The 26902-nt window shown below is 39.4% G+C and overlaps 1 protein-coding gene across 1 annotated transcript in view; it reads right to left on the bottom strand.

Moving 5' to 3' along the window:
* The window catches only part of DGKK (diacylglycerol kinase kappa), a 149247-nt gene that overhangs the window by 22127 nt on the left and 100218 nt on the right, over positions 1–26902 (bottom strand). Inside the window, exons 8-17 of the mRNA XM_037511669.2 lie at positions 18620–18722; positions 9952–10135; positions 9117–9225; positions 8245–8384; positions 7326–7407; positions 5382–5473; positions 4464–4563; positions 3293–3512; positions 1670–1774; positions 1118–1214 (exon numbers count right to left, since the gene is read on the bottom strand). Of these exons, the coding sequence (XP_037367566.1) occupies positions 1118–1214; positions 1670–1774; positions 3293–3512; positions 4464–4563; positions 5382–5473; positions 7326–7407; positions 8245–8384; positions 9117–9225; positions 9952–10135; positions 18620–18722 (1232 nt within the window). The remainder of the gene's footprint in view (positions 1–1117; positions 1215–1669; positions 1775–3292; positions 3513–4463; positions 4564–5381; positions 5474–7325; positions 7408–8244; positions 8385–9116; positions 9226–9951; positions 10136–18619; positions 18723–26902) is intronic.

Raw genomic sequence — 26902 nt, 5'->3', positions numbered from 1 at the left:
ATGTCTGAGCTCCTTTGTAGCATTTTCACATCAAAGTGACCACACATTTGGGAGAAAAGACTGATAAACAAGGATATGTGTGTGTATACCCCCAAAAATTTAAGATTAATAATTCTTCTGCATTCATCGCAGGTATCCATATCAAAACCAGTGGTGTGCTAGAGCCAGTTCATACTGGCTCATGTAAATTGTTTATGTCCATAACTCTTTATGCCTATCACTTCCCAACTCCACACTCAGTGGCATTGTATCAGCAGCGTGAAATAGACCATGGTGGGAGGATTTAACATCCCTATTAAATCAGGAATAAATCAGGCCTCCCCCACCCCCGCAGTGCTGGTTGTTAAATATTTGCCAGCTCTCCATTGATCAAAATTCATTAGCTTTGATGTGAGGACCCAGAGTGCTCAGATATGAGCTTAAGTTCATTGTGAAGTGGCGAGAAGGAGGGGTAGGAGATAGAAATAAATGGAAAGCTATAGCAAACTTAAATAATTGCTAGCTGTGCCTTCTGAGAAACTGAAAATACATAGTTTAGCTACTCAATCCTAGATTTTTTTTTATTTATTACTAAACCGACCCTACATCTTTCACACAAGATTTCTTTCCTTCACCCATAGTCCAGATATTTGGGTTTCTCTAAGTGAAATTGGAACTGATCTTCTTAAAGAACTCAAAATGAGTGAATGTGGCTAAACATAGCTGCTGGGAATATTCTAAAGAGATAGGGTTAGTGAGACAGGTGTCTTTAGATTTTTTACTTAGTCCCCTAAATGCCCATTTATTTTTTATAGCACCTCCAATCATTTGCAGTTAAAGGCAACAGTGGAAAAATAAGTCCTTTGAAATAACAAAGTACTTAATGGTTGATGCCAAGCACTACTCAATGCAAGTATTGTACATACCTAAATTCAATAAATGCAACAGGCCTATGTGACAAGTTCTACAATTATCTCTGCTTTATAGATGAGGATACTGAGGCTCAGATTGGTTGAATTACTTGTATAAGGTCACAACTAGTAATTAGAGTCAACATTTGACTTTGAGTATCCTTAGATTATCCTCTTAAATAAAGAAAGTAAGAAGTCATAAAAAGGTGATAGGGCTAAATACTTACATAGTTTCAGGTTTAAAGTGTAAGTGCTCCAAATTGAGGTTATCTAGGTCTTCGTTTTTGAGAGAAGATATAGAAGACAAAGTTCCATGATGAGAACCTGAACACAAATGTGACATCTTGGTGTGAGAAGCAAACAAGAAAGTCCTATCCCTCTACTTGTGTTTCCCTCTGTTTTCTTTGTGGGAGTAGAGTGAAACTCAATGAGTTTTTTCTAGCTGACATTCAGGGTTCTCATTCCAAAGAGGAATCATCTTGGATGGACAAGGACTTCCACTGAGGAAATATTAAGGCTGGGCTGTTTGCTTGCTGACAGTGAAAACAGCTTCACATGTTAGGTTTCAACAGGGCAGTCTTTTCAAAGTACCTAATGGGGCCATTACTTCCAGACATTGGCATGAGATTTTAGAGGTTGAGAGTTCTAAGAAAGAGGGAGGGACAGTTACAGCAGAGTAGGATTATGGGTAAAGGAAGATGCATGGATATGTCTTTATTTTCTGGAACTAGAAGACAGTGATGAAAACTAGAATAAAAGAAGGAGAGAAAGAGTCTTACGGTGTCTTGGGCTTGTCTGGTTGATATCTTCTGAGTCATCTTCCAGGAAAAAAGTTGAAGTAAAGTTCTTAACCGATATTGTCTGCCGGCTTTGTTCATCCAGAACTATAGAGTGAAAGAGGGAGGAAGAAAAGTAGGGAGGAAGTAGGGAGGGAGGAAAGGGAAAATGAGAAGATTGGTAACACTTACAGAACCTTTCTTTTTTATTTTTGTGACTTTTTTTTGAGGTAACACTGGTTTACAACATTGTAAGTGGAGCATCTCTTTTGTTCAGTTAGTGCCAGTCAGAGTGTGGTTAGACAACAAAGATGCTGATGTAACCACCAAAATACAGTTTGTAGTCTCAGCTTCATTACAATGCTGCCCGCACATCTCTTCCTATTCATGACTGAGCATTCTCTATTTTACTGGTTCCTGTTTTTTTTGTCACCCAGTAAATGTTGTGAGTAGAAGCTTGAGACAAGTGGTAGGATACCCTCTGCTCTTCTCCCTCCATTCTCACCTCTTTGTTAATTCATTTACTCCAACACTTTTGTTCCATACTAGAGCCTCTTGCACCATGCCATTCTTCCACTTAAATGTCTCACCCATGGCCATATTTAAGAAGTCTCCTATTCAGCAGCCTATATATTGTATAGCTCAAGGTGCCACTTGGGTCATAGCTCATAGGTTCAATCCCTTCCCCACGAGTCCCACAAGTGTACCTCTAATTTGGACTTCTGTGTTAATTTAACAGGTTGAAGGGTAGGTATGACAGGGCGATGGCCATAGAAAACTAATCTGATCCCTAATACATGGACACTAACTACAGAAATAGAGGCAAGCTGACTGTATACTTCTTTCACAATGCAGATGGGTGATTACCTTCCTTTCTTGGAATCTCGGTTGAGGTTGTTATCTAAAGGTAACAGCCAGGAGAAGGTTCCATGTCTAAAAGTCAAAGGCTAGATAAAAGAACTTCCTTACTATAATGGGCTTCTGCCCAGGTAGTACACACTAGGTTTTACACAATCTTCTGATCTATTTTTCAAAGAAGCGTTATGGGAAATAAATGGGAACCAAAATGTCAAATTAAGAAGTTGGAGGAGTTATAAGAGGTTTCACACTGAGTTGGAAGCTTGCAGACTGTCATGAGTTGTGGGAAATGGCAATCAATGCCAGACCTGCCAGGACTCTTCTCATGGCCCTTGTGCCTGATTAACATCGTGCAAGACATGCAGAGATGAACACTATTTTCTTTCTAAAATAGTCACAGGCTTGCTGGTTGGAAAGAAACAGGAGCAGGTAGAAAATAAATTTCATGGTTGGTGGTGGAAGCTGATGGAGCTTTAAGCCAGGTCACTTAGCAGCTATAATTGTTTGGGATGAATGTTAGTTCCAAAAATAAATGAGTAGAAAGAGTTGAGTGCTTGGGAGTTAGGAGGAGCCAAAGGGGCAGCTTATCAGAGCTGAGTCTTTTCAAATCAGCAGAGTCTGAGAAATGACTTTGTATGCTGTTTAATGCAGAATCTGGTCAAGTTTTGGTGTAGCAAAGTAGAAAACCCTGAGTAGGGAGATCAGTAAACCACCCCCAGGAAACATTGCTTTCCCCTGCCTTGATCACCATAACCCTGAGATTCTCACCTTGTTCAACTTGGAATATAATGAGTTTCAAGGATTTCTGGAGATTCTGGGCCTTCGTGGCCAGCTCCAGCTTGCACTTGGTCATGTGGTCTATTTGAGGGATAAAGGGCTTTCCATCGGCATGGCTGCTGTCTGCACATTCTGGAGCACTCCTCTCAACTGCTGCCTCCTCAGCCAGGACATCAATCAGGACACTGAGCTTGTCATACATGATGTCACTCTATATACAGAGGAAGGAGAGAGGACATTGCTGGGAGGGACCATGGTGAAGAGGACTGAATGAGGAGCCAGGGCGGTATGGGGAGAGGTGAGATGGGACAGTCGTTGGCCAGGAACACTAGCCATAGAAAGTTACATTTGGGGAGATGAAAGTTTGAGGACAGAAGTACTCATATAGATGTGATGAGATAACCAAAGGGTGGTGAGGGATCAAACATTTGCCAAGTCTTTCTCCTGTCAGAGTGGCCTGTAAAATGATGTGTAACATGGTAAACTTGAGGATGGGTAGACCTTTCTGGATTGGTGTTTGTATGGGCATACGCCTGTGGATGTGTGCGTGCCTCTGCTGGGTACCTGGTGTCTGTGTTGTCGTTTTGTTTGTTTGGTGTCTACTTTTGTAGATGTGTATGCTTGGTTGTGCACTACATGATGGATGCTTGATTCCCAGCTCCATCACCTAACAGTTTGTGGCCTGAGGCGAAATACTTAACCTCTTTGTGCTTCCATATTCTAGGGCAGTTGTGAGGGTTAAATAAATAGATTAAAAGCATTTAGAGCAGTTCCTGTCACAGAGTTTAGTGCTAAATAAGTATTAGCTCTCGCTGGTGCTGCTGTTGTTATAGAGGTGAACATGGATATATTTCTAGCATGCATTTGTATATATTTTCTAGCATGTTCTGGTATACGACCATGCATATATATGCTTGGTCTGGGTTTGGGCAGATATTTGATGCATATACTTAACTACATGAATACACGAATGTGTATGTGTAGTGCCATTCTTCATTTAGTTAAAAATGGGAGATGAGGTTGGATTTTCCCCCATTATGGAGCGTACCAGCCCCTCCACCTTGCCTTTCTTTAACAATTCCCACTGAGAGGTATATTTGCTTCTAATTAAAAAGGGGGCTCTGGCTCCACAGAGTACAAGACTAAAGGAAGGGAAACTTACTTTCAAAATCACAGACTCTACTGCTGTATTGTTCTCTTTTATCTGACGCCAGGCTTTTACAATATCGAGCACAAAATCTTCCACTGCTGAGCACAGAAATCTGGAAAGATAAGACAGACAGTGCATGTGGCATGGACCATGAGGTTCAGAGCCCTTCTCTCTTATAACAGCCTTCTTCTGTCTCTTCCTGATCTCTCTGTCTCCCTTGCCATCTCCTCTCCCTTTATTTGATTCCACCCCCCCACTTTTGATGTACATGTAGTGAAAAATGCAAGTACCAAAACAAATGTAATAATATTTTTAGTCCTAATTTTGAATTTACAGAAAAGAGCATCTAATTGGCCCAACATGGGTTAGGTTTTCACCCTGGGTTGAGTCAGCCATGTTTCAAGAGCTAAGCTCATGTCCTACAAACACAGTGACATTGGGAGGACTGTCCCCATAGGAAGCGCTTCTCAAAGAAGAGTGTGGTAGACTTCGCAGGAAATCCTCAGTGAGTCCCAGGAGGTATCAGTGACTCACATATTGAAAAGAAGAGAATGTGTTGCTCTGGGTGATGATAAGGCAGTTGTGCAGCACTACAGAGACCTTTCCAGATGCAGGGCACGGTGCTATGCTCTCGGTAGTGTGGCATGTTGTTTCCCTTCTGTAGGCCTTCTTTCAAATCCAAAGGCTTTGTCTTTTTGGAGTGGCAGAAGGCCTCACTCTAATCTCCCCCTCCCCCACTGATCCTAAACTTTCCATTTAGGAGGTCTGGGTTGGAAAAAATTCAGTTCAGAAGGTAAGGATACAGTTTCCTTGCCCTCAGCCCCCTAAACTACCCAAATGTTTATCCAAATAAACTATCCCATCTCTAATCTTGGGAGAGCTCAGGAGGGACAAAAACACCCAAGGTTTGAGAGCCAACGGAAGACTGACCTGGTCGCAATGATCATCTCTGTAGGGTACTTGGCCTTCAGGATTTTGTTCAGCTCAGTGGTCGCAGATTCTAAGTGTTGGATGGCAGCAGCCTGTGGGCAAAAGGAGTGCTCAGCCTTGGAGTCTTAGCTCCATGGCATAGTGTCCTCCCCATCCCCTCATTATATCCCACAGACTCCTATTTATTTTTTTTTATCATTTTTATTGAACTAACACTGCATTATAACACTATGTAACTTTCAGGTGTGCATCATTGAGACTCAACTTGTGTATGTACTACGTTAAGTTGATCACCAACCATCCAATTCTGTCGTTCACCTACTGACTCTTCATTAACAACTCAAGTGTCTCTCTGTAATTATAACAACAAAACAGATCTTGTTGAAGTTTCTCACAGATAATCTTAGATTTGTGATCATTCTAAAAGCAAGTGATGTATATTGTTTCATTTTAATTAAATTAATACTCAAAAGCTCATGTGAAGGAGGTTCATTCCATGAACAATCTCATGTTACACAGCTAGTAAATAACAGATCTGGGATTCAAACTCACATCTTGCCAATGCTTGAGTGTTGTCTCTTATATAATAGTATTAGTACTAATCATAGCATCCGCTTATACAGTACTTACTATGTGCCAGTTTCTGTTCTAATCTATCCATCCATCTATCTATCTCATGTGATTCTTATAATAACCCTATGACGTCAGGACTGTTATTATCCCCATTTTGTAGAACAGAAAACTGAAGCACAGGAAGAGGGGATTGATAAGTGGCAGAGTCAGAATTCGATTCCAGGTACTCTGACTCTTGAGTATGAACTCTCAGATACAACTTCTACTACTCCTTCTCTATCACCCCCTACATTCAAATATCTACCAAGGCCTGATAAGCCTGTCTCTTCAATATGTCTTCAATATGTCCATTTCTCATTAGCCCTGTTACTGCTTCACCAGTCCAAATCACCATCATCTTTTGCCTAGACAATTACGACATCCTCTATCTTTTCTTCTTGCCCATATTGTTTCTCTACATACCATAGAACCTTTCTGCTTAAGACCCTTCATTAGATAGTAGAAAGATAGATTGACAGATGTGTGATAAAGCACATACAGTGACACTGTAATGGTAGAATTTACCATTTTAAATGACCTATATGTTTGAAAATTTTCATAATAAAATCAGAAAAAAAACCTCTATAATTTTCATTGCTCTTAGAATAAAAGTCCAAACTTCCTACCATGGTTTACTAGGTGCTTCCTGGCCTAAACCCTGATACTGTCTCCACTCTCATCTTTAGTTGCCTTCTCTGCATACTTCATCCCAGGTCTCTATGCCTCAGTCATAAAGAATATATTATTTCAGTTCTGTGAATATTTCATGCTCTCTCCTGCCTTTGGAACAACAGACACTGTTCCCTATGCCTGGAACAGGCCTCCTTTTTCATATTATCTTGGTTAACTCTCTCTGGTCCTTAGATCACATCAGAAATGGTACCTCTTCTGAGTTGTTTTCCTTGGTTTCCACCAGACTGGATTAGTCGTACCTACTGGGTGTTCCTACTTCCCTTTACTTCATTCTATGCTAACACTCTTACTACTTTATCAAAACTTTTTCTTATCACTGCAATTAGATTATGAGCTCCATGACAACATGGACTATACCATTTTTCTTTATCTAGCTTGTAAGAGCAGTGCCTCACACATAGTAGCTTATTCAGGAATACTTTCCATCAATATTTTGAATAAATCAATAAGTAAATGGTTGAATGAATTATATACCCAGTGTCTAACACAGTTCTTGGTAAATAACTGCTAATTAATATGTCCCCAGTGCTCAGTGATTTCATTCTCACCCAGCCCCTGGATGATACAAAAGTGTTTCTCTGGATTTTGTTTGTTATTTCACTATGTAACAAAAATGTTGAATTATATCTGGGAAGTTACCTCAAATCTGTGTGCATCCATTTCAACCTGTCCTTTCAGCAATGGGGTTTGTCTAGGGGTCTCACGGATCATCACACTCCATCTGAAATGAAGTTCAAATGCCAACAGATATTCAGGGCTGTTTCATCACAAGCTGGAATCAATGCTTCATATATTAAGAAAGAGGTCAGACTGTTTAAATGGTGAGGGGAGGTGGGTTTTGGGGGGTGTCTAAGCTATCTCAGGATACCTGATATCAAAGTAAATCACAACAGGGGCCTCTACCTCATGATCTCTCTAGGTCAGTGTGATGGAAGGCATTCTATTGCAGGTTCTCAGAGACAGTGCTTCTCAACCGTAAGTAACTATCAATATCCCTTGACATGCTACTGTAAAGTACACAGAGCAGCACCCTACCCAAGACCTACTGATAGGTAGGTTGGGCTCAGCTTGGGATCTTGAAAAAGCCCTCCAGGACATCTTCATGGGAATATTTTAGGGCAGTTATAAATCAAATAGTCACATATGTCTCAGCACAGAAAGTCTTTTTTCTCAGGAGATAGGATGGCAATGCTGTCTTCTCTAGAACAGAGATAATCTAGACCAATTATTTCTCAACTCTCATAATTTTTTTGAAATCCTTTAAAACTATAAAAAATTTGAAGGAGATTCACAGAACCCTTGAAATTCACCCAAAGGACTCTTGCTCTAGGAGCTTTTAAATTTAAAGAGGGATTCTAGTGATGTTTGACGGAACCATGGTAGATAGACCCCAGTTTCCTAATAGACAAGCCCACACCCCACAACTACTCTGCACTTAAGACAGGAAGGGAATAGAGTTTACGAAGGAGCTTAGAACACTCCTAATGGAGATGATCAAGTGGGAGTAATGGGTGTGGGACAGGGAGAGGTACAATGACCTGGTATTTCAGTCACTCACCTGTCCAGAATCCTCACAGTAGCCTGCTCTACTCTGTTGAGGATGTTCAGAGGTGACTTGTTTTTGTTCCAGAATGCACCCCAGCCTAGGACACGGGCCAGATCATTGCCAGTTCCAAGTGGGATGACTGCCAGCTGACACTGCAAAAACAAATACAGCACCTGTTTCAGATAGTCCTACCAAGATCTACCCATAAAAAAATCCATAAGGTACTCTTTGGAAAGACTGTGGTCTCAAAGCCATTGGCAATAAGGGACTATTGATTCTAGGAAGTATAATGGGAAGATGTAAGTTGAGTGGAATTTTCTTCAAGGAGTTAGGACCCACTCTTGGCAATATAGAACCCACTCAGTAAAGGGCAAAGCTGCTGGAATAGAGCCATGTTTATAAAAGAATATAGACATCAATTTCTATCCAGGCTGGGCTATGGAAGCAAGATGCCTCAGGAAACAAAGCTACTGATATTAGACTGGATGGGGACGATGGAGAGAGGTAGAAGAAAGTTCCTGCTACTTTTGAGACTTTGGGAAGATAATCAGTAGCCTTAGAAGGCAAAAGAAATTGGGGGCTGAATACCGCCTGAGGCCACATTTTTTTTTTTTTTTTACTTGCTATCCTCCCCTTCAAATCTTCACTTTGGGGCTTGGGCTCTGCTCATTCTTTCTGCTAACTTCCTCATTTCCCTTTCCCACAGAGAACCAGAAAATGGTCCAGGTGAGCAGACTCAGACTAACAGACTAATAGGTTGACAATGAAACCAGAGGGAAACACAATCTATAGACAAGGAGAGTGAAGACCAGGGACTTCTTCAGATGAGCAAATTCACACCAGTCTCTCTAGCAATGGCTAAACTGTGTCAGGTAGAGACTCACCCTTTCATGTAGTCCAAAAGCATCAATCAGAGATAAGACCCAGCTCACACTGCCATCTCCACCACAAACCACGATGCGAAAGCGAGCAAAGTTCTTGAACATGCATAACCTGGAAGGAAGAAGGGAAAAGGGAGTCATTTCATGAACTTCTGGGTTTTACAACTCTTTCCTACAATGTGCTAGGACCCACAGACTGTGGCTCTTGCACCCCACTAACAGGCTACCTACCTGCCTTTTTTCCCTAGCCCTCATCTCTCTGTATATCTAAGATAACAGGCTGTGCTCCCAGGCAATCCTGGAAATCCAGTTTTGCCTCAACCTACACTCTCCTCTGTGCTCAGCCTCGCTCTAGAAGCTATCAGTATCTTGGCCAAACCCACTTGCTGAGGCCCTGGAAGAATGCCCTAGTGGTGATCAGTGGGTGTACAGAAACCGGGGACAAACTACCAGATGTTTCCCAAATAAAATAGATATGTCAGAAAGATAACTATTTGGTTTCTGGCAAAAAGAAAGAGTGACTGTCAGGAAAGGTGGACAGTGATAGCCTTGTGCCTCTTCCTCTGAAGTCAGGAGACATTATTTTACCTCCTCCAACCAGAAAAGGTGGGGCAAATCAGAGCAGGACATGGGCTTCAAAGAATTCCTGGGAGAAGGAAAATCCCCCAAATCAGCCAATCCAAAATGCTCTGGAGTTATGTTTGTGTCCTGACTTAAGGAAATAGATCTTTCCTGCCCAGGTACTAGAACTGATTCCAAGAAGCCTAACTTAGCCTATAATGTACAGAGGTGGCATCCCCTTCTAGCTACCCAACCATCACCCTCACCCCATGCTTACCCTGCTTCAGGTCCACCCTTCGACAGGTCAAACACTTGAGATGGGTTAAGGTACTGCTTAAATTTTCTGAGGAAGACGATCCCTTGATGATCGCCGCTTTTTGAGTTGATGAAGATGAGAAGGGGACATGAACAGGCTGATGACCAATCAAGACTCCAGAAGTCTGAAGATACGACTAATTGGCCTAAAACATGCACATAAGAGAAAGAAAAAAAGAATAGGACCGTTGAGGTTGAAACAAGATACAACTTAACATCAACTTTCAAAAACTTTTAAAAAACAGCTTTTTTGAGATATAATCAATAGACAAAAGACTTTACATATTTAATATGAACAATTCAATGAATTTAGACATATGCAAACACCACAGTTAAGGTAATGGATATATCTAACCCTGGCCAGAGATTCCTTGTGCCCCAGTTTCCTAAGACCAAAGAGCAGAGAGGAAGGCAAGACACACCCCAGAGGGGCTTTTATTAAATGTTGCCCCAGTTGGTGGCAGTCAGACAGCATCTGTTGAGCAACTATGACATCCTAGTCATCATGCTAGAAACTGTTAGGGTATAATCCCTGCCTTCAAGTCGGGAAAACAGGCTTATACACAAGAGCATATTGGAACACAAGGAATTAGAAAATTGGTGCTACAGGCGAGGATTAATAAAATGCTATGGAGAAATTGAGGAAGGAAAGGGTTGACAGCCCAGGAGGAGGATCAGTACACCAACTAGTCCTCTCTCTGCCTGGGTTAGCTCAGTTCTAACAGTGAGAAGATACATGTCAGGAGAGAGGGGGAGGATATATGTCTTCTAGCCAGGAGCTAAGGACAGAACATATCAATGTAGGGTGAAGCAGGGAGCTTTAATCACTCCTCTAAGGCTCTGGCAGAGCCATCCAAGTTATCACACAGGGGCAAAAGACTATAGGGAAGTTGTCTGAACAAGAGAGAGGATTTTAATAATCCCCAACACTGAAATTCTCCTTAGAGAAGTGGTTGCAGCAGTCTAAACTGCCAAAGCCTGCCAGCTCGTGCTGAGTCTTAGAGTCTGTTGGCAGGAGACAGGCAATGGGTCCCTAGGAGATGCTAGACAAATTGTAAGCTGCCAAATCTCTGAGTTTGTGGCTTGGCAGGGATACCCCAGCAAAAAATAAATGCAAAGGGCAAAAGGCATGTGGCTCACTCCTGAATGGTGTGTGTGTGGGGGGGGGGCAGTGGGGTAAGATGTCCCATCTGTTGTAACCTGGTGAAAAGGAAGACTGAAAGGAAGACTACTGACTTGAGCAGATTGCAAAATTTCATGTTTTGCTTGAAAAAATCTAAAGCAAGATTCCTCTAAGAGCCAGTACCTACTCACTGGCCAATAGAGCTTGAAGACTTCCTAAACCATCCACTCATGTGCCACATTTCCAGGGTTTGCCAGAACTCACAGCTATAAGGGGAGTCTGCTATTTCCCCTTCAGTAGCATAGCTTGGAAGTAATTACGTTCCCTGAACACATTATTCAAAAGTAGTACCCTTTTCAACCTTGTTTTTAATTTACAAAAGGTAATGTGTTGTCTCCGTGGTAATGAAAACACATTCATTCATTCAATAAGTATGTATTGTGGGCATTTTCTGTGTTTGTTCTTGTTATATTCTGAGAATGCAATGGATGACAAGATAGAAACAGTCTCAGCTTTTGTGGAACTTAATTTTAATGAAGAAAGACAAATAAAGAGGAAATAAACATAGACAAATGTGATATGAAGAAAAATAAAGCAAAGAAAGGGGACGGAGACTAAAGGAGCATTATGTTAGGTAGGGTGGTAGGGACAGCTGCTCTGAGGATCTGACATTTGAGATAAGACTTGAATGAAGTGAGAAAGTGAGCACTGCAGTGATCTGGAAGAAGAGTTTTGTGGGATGGGAAGAAAAATAAGTGCCAGGACCAGTGAAGAGAGACTGGGATGTCTGACAACCAGTGAAGAGAACAGCATGGCTGTTGTGGAGTGAGGAGGGAAGGGGGGGAACAGACAGGGGGGGGAGGAGAGGGAGGGAGAGGGAGAGGTGGGGGAGGGGGAAAGGGAAAGAGAAAGAAGGGAAGGGGAGAGGGAGGGGGAGAAGGACAGAGAGAAAGGATGAGTTCAAGGAGTTGACAGGGCCCAGATACAAATGACAAGAAGACATATGGGGAATCAGTAAGACTGTTCAGTATGGAATTGAAACAAGAAATCAGGTAATACGATATATGAAGAAAATAGTCAAAAGATGACATCTCTTTATGTATTTACTTTCCTACCAGCCAACAATGCAGGCCCCAACTCGTGGCCTGAGTCCAGTTTTGCCTCTTTTATTTTAGAACCTGATTCTGCTTGTGCTTCCTGACTCAGCAACCTCAGGTCAACATTTAGGCAATCATGTGACCCTGGGTATGTCCACAATGAAAGGATTCATGGAGCAGCTTTCTACAGCTGATGGACCTGTGAGATCTGCTCAGGAGCAAGGACTCTCTCCCAGAGGTCCTGGAATAGGCCTGTCTAAGTCCCTGTGTTTTGTTGTGCTTTTTTTTTTTTTTTAACAGTGTCAAAGGTCCTTTGAGTTAGTCCCCTTCTAAAGTTGAGGTGGCAGTAGCAGTGACGCCAACTACTATGAGCGAGCTATCTGCGCTTCAGTTTCCTGGGATATCAAAATACTAACTTTCCTTCAGTGTTTAGATGAAATAAAATTAGGTGTTAAACCAATGAGAAAGGGAAATATAGATTGGCTCTTACAGGTGAAAAGATGAGAAAACTCATAGTAAGAAATATACTAATTAAAACTAAGTCATGGTTATGGTACTATTTTTTTTTGCCCAGAAGATTGGCAAACTAAGAAAAATGAGACAACACACCTGACTGAAGAGCCCATGGGGAAATACACTCTCATATGCTAAGGATGGAAGTGCAAAGTGACACACAAGCCCTGAAGAGGGGAATATATATCTCTATAAAAATTACAAAGGTGTATACATTTGACCCAGTAATTACACTTTGATGATTTTTCCTATAGATGTATATGTAAAATGATATTGTATGAAGCTGCTCATTGCAGAATTGCTTATAATAGCAAAAGTCTGAAAACTACCAATTACCCATCAATAGGCTACTGGGTTAAATAAATCATGGTATATTCATATAATGGGATGTTGTGCAACTGTAAAAAAAGAGTGAGAAAGAGAATATATGGAGAAAAAAACCAAGGTGCAGAACAACAGGTATAATATTAAAGGGGAGGGATAAGAATATATATATAATTGTGTATACATGAAGAAATGCTGGAAAACATTCAGGGAACTAGTGGCAGTAGTCAACTCTTTGTGAGTGAGGCTAGAGTAGGGCTGTAGGAGATTGAGATCAGAGAGAGGATAGCACAATTTTTTTTTTTTTACTAAATACTATGTAGGGAAAAAGAACATGTTAATGTTAGTTATATGTTAGTCATGAGGGTAGAGATGAAATAATTTCTAGATCTATTTGGCATCTTGGAAGGAGCCTGGGCTACCTTCTGCTATAGGAGAATGCAGTTAGGAGCTACAATTGGTTGCCTCCTAGGTTTATTCACTGACCTAAGCAAACATCTTAACTGCTTTGAGTGTTCATTTATCTAGATGCACACTAACAGGTTGCAGTGATTAATAAAATAATACAGGGTGGAGATGGAAAGTTGCTAATAAGAAAGTTATTTAATTAAGACAACTCAAACTTCAGTGTCAAACCTAATTTGGTCACAAATGGGAAGACAAGGGGAAGCAGCAGGAAATCATTCCCAGGAAATACAAGTGCAGCTCTCTGTAGCTTTCCCCCAAGAGTCAGAGAACATCTGAATTTGAGCAAGACCAAGTTTGTCAAGAGAATCTTGTGAACAAGGTAACAAAACTGGGTGGTTTTGTGGATTGAAATGTAGCAACAGGAGGCAGAGTCATAACCAGGTAAATAGTCATTCTCACACGTTGCTTTTGAACAGGCTGTGTTCATCATAAGAGGGTGTTGTGCTATTCAACAATCTTAATCAACAATTCGGATGAAAACACAGAAGCCTAGCTGGTTAACCTTGAAGTACCCAATGCTGAAAGGGGAGCTACTGGATGACAGAATCAAGATTGGAAAATGACCTCAATGGGTAGATGAGTCAAAGTCAACAAGATGAAAAGGGGATAAATGTGAGGCCTGGGACTTAGGCTCAAGGACATGAATTACACCAGAACAGGACAATAGGAACTTGGCTTGGCAGCATCAAGTGTGAAAAGGGCTTAGGGGATTTAGCTGACTTTAAGCTCCAGATGAGTCAGCAGTCTGAAAGAGTCTAGTTTAAAAAAAAAAAAACAAAAAACACCAACATAACTCATGCTTCTTTGAGCTGTAGAGCTGCATTAGTATAACCACAGTTCCCCAAACCAGAAAGCCAACAGACCCTCTCAGATTTGTTCAGTTCATACCACAGAAGGATGCAAATCAGCATAAAGGTGGCTTACTGTTCCCATTTTTGTAATTTAAAACTCTATTTTACAAATGTTAACTCACTTAACCCTAATGATGCACCTAGGTGCAACTACTATTCCTTACTGGCAGCATAAACCAAGTGACACAGAGAGGTTAAGTAACTTCTTCAAGATCACACAGTTAGTAAAGTGGTAGAGTGGGCTTCTATGACTAGAAGTATCAGCACCATCTAAGGCTTTCTTAGACATGCAAATTGTAGTACCCCAGCTGCTTCTTTTAAATCAAAAGCTCTCAGGAGGTTGTAGGGTACATGAATCTATGTTTTAATGAGTTCCAGATGAGTCTGATGCATTCTTACATTTGACAATCACAGCACTACACTATTTTACCTCCATGTGAATCAGGATGCTGTCTTAATCATCTCTTATTCTCTAGATTGCTCATGAATGAGATTTTTTAATTCAGTAAATGTATCTATGAATTCATGCAACAAATCTTGACTGTGCACCATGGACTCACATCTAAGTACAAAGAATAAAAAAAACTTGACAGTGGGAGACAGACATGTGATGAACTATATCATATAGTATGCTAGGTGCTCTGAAATACATACTGGGTTTACAGCCAAGAAAAGAATTAATTTGTCTGGGCAAGTGGGGAGGGGCAATTATAGAAGCTTTCAAATAAAGATAGTGTTTCATTTTTTCCTCATCCCATAAGATGAGAGAAGGAATTTACCATGATGACTGTGTGTGAAAAGGGGGTAATTAGAAGTCATTCTCAGATATTAGTCTGTTCACTGAATAAATGAATGAGTTAACTGATGAGTGCTACTTAACCATGGCAAGTGCTTCCTCAGAAAGACATCAGCTGGATGCTTCTCCCCCAGATGCTGGAGGAGGGCCTCCCCAGCATTTCTGGGGGAGGTGTGTGTGTGACCAGATCATCTCTAAAAATCTTATTATCTCTAATATGGGGTGAGATTTCCCAACAGGGAACCTATCTTTTAAAAAGCATATTTGCCTAGGCCAAGAAGCCATGAAGAGTCCAAAAGATAGGGAGGTTTTAGAATATATTTCTAAGAAATCATAGGCCAAAGAATGTATGATAGAAAAGGTTTCAAGAGCAAGATTCAATTGGATCAAGATTGCAGATGACTAGAAGGAAAGACTGAAAGCTAACTGACGGAGCATTAGATGAGACACTGAACAAAAGGAATGATTTAACCCAGGTTCTTATAAACAACAACATTATGTCACTGGTAGAAAGCAAAAGAAAATAGCAATGTCATTAGTTGGTGATCTACAACAAGGGTAAGAAATGATAAAGGATATGAAAAAACAAAAAAAAAAATATCTTCCAAAGGACAGGAAGCACAGAACATGTTGGGACAGTTACAAAGGAGATGTGGCAACCCCTGAACACTTATTTGGGGTGATTTGTGGGATGCTGAGGTGGGCATCCCTCAAGTCTGCTCAAAGATATCTTCCCCAGGTCCCTGTGGGGGTGAGAAAAGTCTCAGAGTCAAGACTATGTTGACTTGGCTGACTAGTTTGCCACCTCTCCTCTTCTATCAACCCCAGCTTCCCCAGTCCCTTCTTTCTCCTATTCTGTCAAATGCCTCTTATTTATCAATCCATCAATGTCATAACTTCTCGAGTCAATGATCTGGTAAATGACTCTATGTAGACAAATATTTGAATAGATATGAGAATAATATATGCATGTGTCCCTGAGTTAGATTATTTTTATGTCTGTGCATGTCCTTATGAGGACATATAAGTACATTTTTCTGTAGAGACTTGGGTGAGAATGGCTTATTTTATGCACCAATGTCTCACTGTATCTGCCTTTAGGCTGGAAAATGAATGGGAAGAGAAAAGATTAGTTCTGAGTGTGTATATATATGTGCATCCTTGAGCATATGTTCTAAGTCCAATTCTAAGTTTGTGTTTTAACAGGTACAGGAATCCTTGTTGCCTTTTGCTCTCAAGAAAACTATTTTCCCTTTCTTTGCTCCTAGCTAATGCTAGCTCTTCCTTGGCAGCAAAGTGGGCAGCTAGCATCAATATGGGGATAATCTTTAAGTCAATAATATGTTAGTTTACTAATAGCTTCTGGACCAGTGAATATCCCACATGTCAGTGATGAACAAATTAGCATATTAGCCAAATCTAGGTAAAACCATTCTGGGAAGGGTTTGAACTTTCCTCCAGTAAGTAAAACTCACCATATATCAAGTGTAGCTAGCCACACACAAACTGAAATTAATGGGCAGTACATCTCTTTAATTTAAAGTGAAATGGTAGCATGTTAGTAGGCAAAAATGTTAGATTTCTAAATTTCTTAGTGTTATTTAAGTAGGTCTTTTCAGCTGAGACATGTGATTTTGATCTTGACAGCCCCCATTCTTTAATAATGAGTGACTAAAGAAGCAAATGAACAACTCAATGGCATAAAGGAGAGTCTCAGAAGTAGATGGGGAAGCAGAAGTGAACTCAAAAAGGTATCATTAGCAAGTATCTAGGAGCGACTCATCCCTTGATTTCAATCATATATGGAATATAAAGAAACAAAACAAAAAAACAAGTAAAACTAAACCCAAAAAAAACCCTAGAAATTCAACTGCAGAACTGATATTTACCAAAAGGGGTGTGTGTGTGGGAAGGTTTGGGGAGCACAGGGGAGAGGAAGCCAAAAGGGCTATGGCAAGAGATTATTAGTGCTTGGGTGGTGGGGGTGGTGTGGTAACATACAACTGAAGAGGTGTAAACGTATACCCCTAAATCATATAGTGTTTTAACCCAATATTACCTCAATTAAAAATAAAACAGTTCTAGAAAGAATAAATTTTGCCTGTGGTGGCATACAATTTTTCAATAGGCTCAAAGACTAGGGATTTAGTTTTGTGGTCCTTGGGGTGATGTTTCAGGATACACAGTCCCTTTACATAGGATCACTTATCCTCCCAATAGACAGTCTCAATTCCCATTAGCGGGTGTGGAAAGTGAAGCTCAGAGACCTACCCAAGTTCACCTAGCTAGCATGTGACTAAAACTCATGTTTCCCTGGCCCTTGTATTTTCCCTTACACCATGCTGCCTCCATGTCTCATGGGGTCGTAAATGAAAACCCCATAGAGCCTCCCCGGTGGCTCAGTGGGTTGAGCGCCGAGCTGTGAAGCTGTCCGCAGCCTCTGCAGCGTGGGTTCAATTTCCGGCCGGCCAGGGAGGAAACCCACGTGGCATGGCAGACCTCCTCTGCCTCACCTGCTGCTCCCCTCAGCAGTGTCTTTGGTCCGTCTGCCTGTCCTGCTTCCCACTGTCTCTGGTGAATTCTCTCACCCTTCCGCGCCTCTGACTGTACCCAGTTCTTCTATAAACAAATAAATCTTTAAAAAAAAGAAAACCCCACAAAACTAAACAAAGTATCCCTATCATCTGCTCCTGCTTTCTCTGTTCTCACATCTCTAGACCGCCTGATAGAAGACTCTACAAAAGTTTACTCTTGCTGCCTTGATATCATTACTACTTCCTTTTGATGTAACCTTCTATAATTAGTTGACATGCCTGATGTTTTCTGATCTCTGTTTCTATCACTTCTTTGATGCTTAGCATATACTACTTTAATTTGTCAACTGTCATATAATATCAGTATCTTGGGTCCACAGTAACCATAAGCTCTGTCAACACCCACATCTTGGATGTGGCCTGCTAACACCCTATGAATAGAGTTCTTAATAAATAGCTAATGTCCAGGAATTGACAAACCATCAATAGGGTGCATTGGAGCAATAATCATGTCAATATCAAATTTTGGGACAACCTCAGTGTTAGTTTTCATTTTAAAAGTAATAAAACCTGGGTCTTTATACAGTTAGTTAGCCACCTGGATGCAAACAAACTTATTTCATGGATTAGCTAGTGTCTGGAAATCATGAAAAAGCTGAAATGAACGCTGATCATAGAAACAATTGTAATAGCAGCTACAGAGAAAATGCCCACATACATAAACACCATTAACATCAACACCATTCAACATCTGGAAGGTTTGTAAAGAGACATGAGCTATATCTATAAACATGCACATTCATTACCCCCCCACCCCAAGTACTTGACTAGCTGCGGAGAATAATTCAATCACAATTATTTACCCTAGCTGTTGCACCTTATCTACTTCCCCAGTATATTTTGAGGTTAAAGTTTACTACTCACCATCCCCTTTGGGGTCGCTGAGGGCAGTGGGAGGAATGACTGATGACCGATGACTCCCAAACCAGCATTCCTTGGAAAACCGTCTGCGACAGTCATCGTGCACCTGAAACGACAAGAGAAGAACAGAGAAAAACAGGAGGGGAGAGAGAAGAAGATAATGATCAGTCTTGAGCTCCAATTCCAAAATTTGAGTGTTCAATATTTAAATCTCCCTTTCTGAGATTTTGTGCCATACACATGCCCCTGGTTCAAACTGGACACACTTTCTCTCTACTTCAGATCTACACCATCCCTGTGTGGCCTTTCCACTATGTTATTTTCAAAGGTAGCTTTCAGAAGATACCTATCAGAGATACTGAAAAGACACCAGTCCTAGTGTACATTGCAGTGGCCTAGAGAAAGGGGAGCTTACTTGTGCTATGAGTGTTAATTTTTATAATATGTTATTGCACTTCAATCCTTACAACAATGGTGTGTGGTATGAGATACATCATTAGGTTCACTTTAGAAATGAGGATATCAAAGCTCAGAAAGGTAAAGGTTATTGCTCAAGGTCAAACAACTGCAAAGTGACAGATGAAGTTTCTGCCTTTCCCACCAGTGGCCATCCTCCCCATATTTTTAATATCTTCAAGCACCATACCCTGGACAATTATACACTTCCAAAAGGATACAAACTTGGCCTGACTATACAAACACAATTAAAAGCAAGCCAGAGGACAACCAGAGTCATCTTTTTATTGAAATATAATTGACATGTTACATTAATTTCAGGTGTTTAACATAATGAATATGGCTAGTTAACATCCATCACCATACACAGTTAAATTTTTTTCTTGTGAAGAGAACTATTAAGATCTACTCTCTTAGCAACTTTCAAATATGCAATGAAGTATTATTAACTGTAGTCACCCTGCTGGACATCATATCCACAGGACTAATTTAATTTCTTACTGTAAGTCTGTACTTTATGATCACCTTTACCCATTTCTCCCACCTGCAAGCCTTTGTCTCTGACAACCACCAATGAATTATCTGTATCTATGAGTTCAGGGATTTTTGTTTTTAGATTCCACATACAAGTGAAATCATATAGTATTTTTCTTTCTCTGTCTGATTTATTTAATTTATCATAATGCCCTAAGGGTCCAGCTGTCACAAGTGGCAAGATTTCCTTCTTTTTATGACTGAAAAATATCCCTCTGTGTGTGCATTTGTGTGTATCACATTTTCTTTAGCCATTCACTTATTGATGAACACAAAGTTGTTTCCATGTCGTGGCTATTGCACATAAAATTGCAATGAATACTGGAGGTGAATATATCTTTTTGAGTCAGCATTTTTGTTATCATCAGATAAATGATAGCTCATTTTTAGTTTTTTGAGGAACCACCATATTGTTTTCCACAGTAGCTACCCCAATTTATATTCCCACCAAGAGTTCACAAAGGTTCCCTTTGTTCCACGTTCTTTCAAGCACATATTTCTGGTATTTTTTTTATATAATAGTTTCATTCTAACATGTATGAAGCAATAACCCATTGTTGGCCATCTGTTTAACTTCTTGGAAAAATGTCCCTTCAGATCCCCTGCCCATCTTGAAACTGGATTGTTTGGGTGTTGTGGTATCTGTTGTTTATCTTAGTTTCATTGATCTTTTCTATTTTCTTTTAAATCTGTATTTCATTATTTTTCCTTTGATATTTATTATCTCCTGCTCTCTATTAACTTTGAGTTCTGTTCTTTTTTTTTTTTTTTTTTTTTTGCTACTGAGTTTTGCTATTGAGTTGTATACATTTTGGATATTAACCTCTTATTGGATACATGATTGCAAATATTTTCTCCAATTCAGCAGGCTGTCTTTTCATTTTGTTGATAGTATTTTTGCTGTGCAAAGGCTTTTTAGATTCATGTAGTTCCACTTGTTTATTTTTGCTTTTTTGACTTTGCTTTTGTTGTCAAGTTCAAAACATTCATTCCCAGGACTGATGTTAAAAAGTTTGTTATCCATAATTTCTTCAAGGGGTCTTATGATTCAGCTCTTACATTCAAGTCTTTAATCCACTTCAGTTAATTTTTGTGTTTGGTGTAAGATATGGACAACTTTTATTCTTTTGCATGTGGCTGTCAGATTTTCCTAGCACCATTTATTTAAGAGACTGCTTTTTCTCCATTGTATACTCTCAGTTTCTTTGTCATAAATTTTTAAAACAAGTTTTTATTGATGAAACATGGTTTATAACATCATGTACTACAGAAGCTGGCAAAAGCCCAAACAATAAAATCACATAAAACCAGAATGCCACCTGCTGGAAAATAAATGTAGTTTAAATCTCTAAGTTACTACTACAGAGGGTTTAAAACAACAACGACATGGAAATCAAAAGCTACAAAATGGCAGACAAAAACATAAAACATATGGCACCTTGAGACCTCCAGTGACTATGTCATCACAATGAGAGATCAACTCATCATAATCCACCCACAAATGCATACAAAATTTTAACTTCCTAATTTATAGAGTTCAAAATTTCCATAATGAAGAAAATCAAAAGAAAAGTAATTCAAAGTAATACAAGAAAAAGAAGAAAAGCTCATCAAAGAGATAGAAAATTCAGAAAAACAAATTAATGACCTGAGAAATAAAATTAGTGACCAGAAAAGAGAAACTGAAGCTTTAGAGAAGAAAAAAACTGATTTGAGATGTAAAAAGCTCAATAGATGAGATAAAAAATCTAGAGAAAGCTATGGAAGCAGAATAGATAAAATGGAGGATTAAACTAGTGTTTTCAAAGATAATGATGCAAAAATGACCCAGACAGAATAAGAAAAGGAAATTATGACAAAAGAAATGAAGAAACACTTCAAGAGCTATTCAACTCAAGTAGGAAAGGCAACCTAAGTATAATAGATATCCCAGAAGAGGAATATAGAGGGGTAACAGGGAACATATTCAAATAAATAATAAAGGAAAACTTCCCAAATCTGGGGAAGGCTCTGAATATAAAACCAGGAAGCTAAAGAAATATCTGGAAATATAAATGTAATGAGATCTACACAAAGGCACATAGTAGTGAAATTATCAAGAGTTCAAGATAAAAAAATATTGAAGATGGCTAGGGAAATAAAGCAGGTAACCTATAAAGGTACTCACAACAGGCTTACATCAGACTTCTCAGAAGAAAACCTACAAATAGGAGAGAAAAGGATGACATACTCACGGCGCTCAAACATAAAAATTTCCAGCCATTAATATGATATACAGAAGGCCTTTAAAGGCAAATGAAAACTAAAGGATTTTGCAAACACTAGAACTTCCATACAAGAAATGTTGAAAGGAGAGTGATCCAAATTGAAGGGAAGAAAATCAACAACAAAAAAAAATTGAACATGAAAATAGATACAACCAAAATTGAAAGACAAAATGACAGGATTAGACTCTCATATATCAATATTCACCCTAAATGTAAATGGCCATAACTCACCAATCAAAAGGCACTGAGTGGTTGGCTAGATCAGAAAACAAAACAGGGCCTCCCTGGAGGTGCAAGGGGTTAAGCATCAGCACTATGAAGCAATCGACAGCTACTGCAGCACGAGTCTCCTGTCATGGCCACTGCTCCCCTCAGCAGTGTGTTTCAGTCAGTCTGCCTGTTCTGTTCCCCACTGTTTCTGGTGAATCCTCTCACCCTCCCACCCCCGCACCACTGGCCTTCACCCCAGTTATTGTATGCATAACCAATCAATCAATCAATCTTTAAAAAAAAACACAGGAGGGCCTCCCTGGTGGCCTAGGGGTTAAGTCTCAGTGCTATCGCCACTATGGCCTGAGTTCAATACCCAGCCAGGGAGCTAACCCACATGTGGCACAGCAGACCTCTCCTATCTTGTTTGCTGCTTCCCTTGGCAGTATATTTTAGTAAATCCGCCTATTCTTCTGCTCCAGCTCTGTCTCTGGTGAATCTTCTCACCACCCACACCTATGGCCATCACCCCAGTTCTTCTATGTCAATAAAAGAGGAAAAAGAAACAAAATACAGGAGACTCTTCTAAGCTCTGAAGCTAAACATAGGTTCAAAATATATGGGTGGAAGCAACCAAGAAAAAGGCACAGATAATCATATTTATATCAGATAATATAGATTTGCAACTAAAACAGGTAACAAAAGACGGGTATCAGCAGCGATTAAGTGATCAATATATCAGGAAGACATAACATTCTTTTTTATTATTTCATTTTTCATTTTTGCACAATGTATACATTTCATCTTGGTTATATTCCCCATACAATTCCCACTCCTCTTTTTTTTGACCCTAATCCCTCCTGCCCTCCTTTACCCCAGCCCCCTGTAGTGTGTCTCTAGTTTATAGTTGCTTGTTGATTTTGATTTTTACTTTAATATAATTAGTCTTTTTTCCTGGTCTCTTATTCAGGTTTTCTAAATTCCTGCTATAAGTGAGACCATCCGGTATTTTTCTTTTTCTTTCTGGTTTATTTTGCTGAGTATGATCCCTTCCAGCTGCAAATGACATGAGTTTATCTTTTCTGATTGCTGAATAATATTCCATAGGGGATATGTACCACATCTTCTTGATCCATCTATTTTTGGGCATCTGGGTTGTTTCTATAGCTTAGCTATTGTAAATAGTGCTTCTATAAATATAGGGGTGCAGGTGCCCTTTGGAATTAATGTTTCTGTGTCATTTGGGTAAATACCTAGGGGTGGGATTGCTGGATCTTATGGAAGCTCCATCTTTAGCAGGTTGAGGAATCTCCACACAGCTCTCCATAGTGGTTGGACCAGTTTGCACTCCCACTCTCCACATCCTTGCCAACATTTGTTGTTGCTAGTTTTTTGAATATGTGCCACTCTCACTGGTGAAAGATTGTATCTCATTGTAGTTTTGATTTGCATTTCCCTGATTACAAGCGATGTTGGGGCCTCCCCTGGTGGCGCATGCGGTAGAGCGCCACGATGTGAAGCTGTCCACACTGGTTCAATCCCGGCTGGCTGGCAAGAAACCCACATGGCAAAGCAGACCTCTCCTGTCTCGCCCGCTGCTCCCCTCAGCAGTGTATTTCGTCAGTCTGCCTGTTGTGTTCCCCACTCTGTCTCTGGTGAATCCTCTCACCATCCCATAAATCTGGCCTGTACCCCGGTTCTTGTATAAATAAATAAATAAATCATAAAAAAAGGTTTAAAAAAAAAAACAAGTGATGTTGAACATTTTTTCATATGCCTGTTGGTCATTTGCATTTCCCCTTTGGAGAAGTTCCTTTCTAGCTCTTCGGCCCATCTTTTGACTGGATTATTTGTTTTTGTTGAGTCTCTTCAGCTCTTTGTAGATTGTTGTGATAAGTCCTTTATCATTAGTGCTGTGTGCAAAAATTTTCTCCCAGTTGGTAGGGTGTCTGTTTGTTTTGGTTACTATCTCTTTTGCTGTACATAAGCTCTTTAATTTGATGTAGCCCCAGCTGTTTATCTTTGCCTTCGCTATCACTGCTTTGGGTGATGAGTCTTTAAAGCTGTTGCTGAGGTGTATGTCATGTAGTGTCTCTCCTATATTTCCTTCTATATATTTTATGGTTTCAGGTCTTAAGACATAACATTCTTTAATAAATATATATGTATCCAATGAAGGAGCATCAAATTATATAAGGCAATGATTAACTTTGAGAGCAACACAATTGTGGCAGAGGATTTTGACTCCCCACTTTCATCAATGAATGCATCAACCAAAGAGAAATGAAACAAGGAAACAATAACCTTAAATGAGGAACTATACCACATGGACTTAATAGACATTTATAGGGCACTGTAGCTCCCAAAATTTGAGTATATATTTTCTCAAGTATACATGGAACACTGTTGAGGATAGGTCACATGTTGGGTTACAAAACAAATGAGAATTGAAATCATATCAAGTGACCTCTGATCAGAATTATATCTAACTAGAAATGATCACAAAAAAGTGGGAAAAACCTGTAAGATATATGGAGGCTGAACAACATATTACTTAGTGACTGTTTGGCTAATGTAAAATTCTAAGGAAAAATGTAAAAATATCAAGAGACAAATTAAAATGAATACATTAACTACTAGAAAACGAAGACATTGAATACCAGAACCACAAAAGCAGTATTAAGAAGGAAGTATATAGCAGAGAGGCCAACATTTTTTGAAAAACTAAAAATATCAAAATAAGTAATCTAACCTTATACCTTAAGGAACTAGACAAAGAACAAACAAAACCAGAACCTTTGGAAGGGAGGAAATAATAAAGATTAGAGCAGAAATAAACAAAATAGAAATCAAAATGTAAGTCTGAAAAACAAATGAATCCAAACACTGTTCTTTGCAGTGATAGGATACACAAACCATTAACTAGGCTCATTAAGAAAAGAGAAAAATCTTTTTTTACATAATTTTTCATTTTTGCACAATGTATGCATTTTCATCTAGGTTATAGTCTCCATGCAATTCCCATGCATCAACAAATGTTGACGAGGATGTGGTGAAAAAGGAACTCTCCTGCATTGCTGGTGGGAGTGCAAAAAAAAAAAAGAGAAAAATCTCTTAAATAGAATCAGAAATGAAAGAGAAGTCACAATAGACATATCAGAAATACAGAAGATCATGAGACCACTATAAACATCTTTATGCTGATAAACCGGATAGTCTAGAAGAAATGGATAAATTCTTGAAAGGATGCAAACTTTGAAGACTTGATCAAGAAAAAATAGAAAGACTGAAAATATCAAATACAAGCAAAATAATTGAGACAGTAATCAAAAATCCCCCCCAAAAACAAAAGACCCACAGTTTCACAAATGAGTTCTATCAAACATTCAAAGACAAATTAATACCTATCCTTCTGAAACTCTTTCAAAAATTGAGGAAGAGGGAATGCTTCCAAACACATTTTATGAGGCAAACATGACTCTGATACCAAAACCAGACAAAGACATAAAAAAAGAAAAGTATGGTATAGACCAATATCGCTGATAAACTTAGACCAATATCTCTGATGAACACAGATGATGCAAAAATCATCAAAAAATTCTTAGCAAACAGAATTAAACAATACATGGAAAGGATTACATATCATACCAAAGTAGGATTTATTTCAGGGAGGCAAGAATGGTTCAATAGCCACAGATCAATCAATGTAATTCAGCACCTCAGCAAAAGCAAAGATAAAAGTCTATGATCTCAATAGATGCAGAAAAAGCATTTGATACAATCAAACATCCATTAATGTTAAAAACTCTCAAGAATTGGGATAGAATGAGCATATCACAACATAATAAAGGCAATATATGACAGACCCAGAGCAAACATCATACTTAATTGTGAGAAACTGAAAAATTTTCCTCTAAGATCACGTACAAACAAGGATGTCCACTTTTGTAACTACTATTCAACACAGTATTGGGTGTCCTAGGTAGAGTAATTAGGCAAGAGAGAGATATGAAGAAAATCCAAAGTCAGAATGAAGTAAAACTATCACTATCTGTAGATGGCAAATAATATATATAGAAAACCCTGAAGACGCCACTAAAAAAACAATGGAAACAATAAATTATCACAGTAAAGTGACAGGCTACAAAATTAATGTACAAAATCAGTTGTGTTCCTATATGCAAAAAATGAGCTAGAAGAGAATGAAATTAAGAAAAAAATATTTACTGCTGCATTATAAAGAATTAAGAACTTGGCCTCCCTGGTGGCGCAAGGGGTTAAGCACCACACTATGAAGCAATCCACAGCCTCTGCAGCAAGAGTTCGATCCCGGGCCAGCCAGGGAGAAACCACATGGTGCAGCAGACCTCTCCTGTTTCGCCCGCTGCTCCACTTGGCAGTGTATTTCAATCAGTCTGCCTGTTCTGTTCCCCACTCTGTCTCTGGTGAATCCTCTCACTGCCCCCCACCCCCCACCGCATCTCTGGCCTATACCCCAGCTCTTGTAGACATAAATAAATAAATCCTTAAAAAAAAGAATTAAGTACTTAAGAATAAACTTAAAAGAGGTAAAGGGCCTATACAATGAAAACTATAGCATACTGTTAAAAAAAAATGGAAGACACAACAAACAGAGAGATACTTCCCATTCAAGTTGGAAGAAAAAACATCTTTAAATGACCATCTTACCCAAACCAATATACAGATTCAATGAAATCCCTATCAAATTTCAGTAGCATTCTTGACATGGTAGAACAAACATTACTGTAATTTATATGGAACCAAAACATGATTGCAAGTAGCCAAAGAAATCTGGACA

Source organism: Talpa occidentalis, unplaced genomic scaffold (assembly GCF_014898055.3).
Source record: "Talpa occidentalis isolate TD23 unplaced genomic scaffold, MPIMG_talOcc4v2.1 talOcc4.15, whole genome shotgun sequence".
Taxonomy (NCBI): domain Eukaryota; kingdom Metazoa; phylum Chordata; class Mammalia; order Eulipotyphla; family Talpidae; genus Talpa; species Talpa occidentalis.
This window is presented reverse-complemented; position numbering and strand designations above follow the sequence as displayed.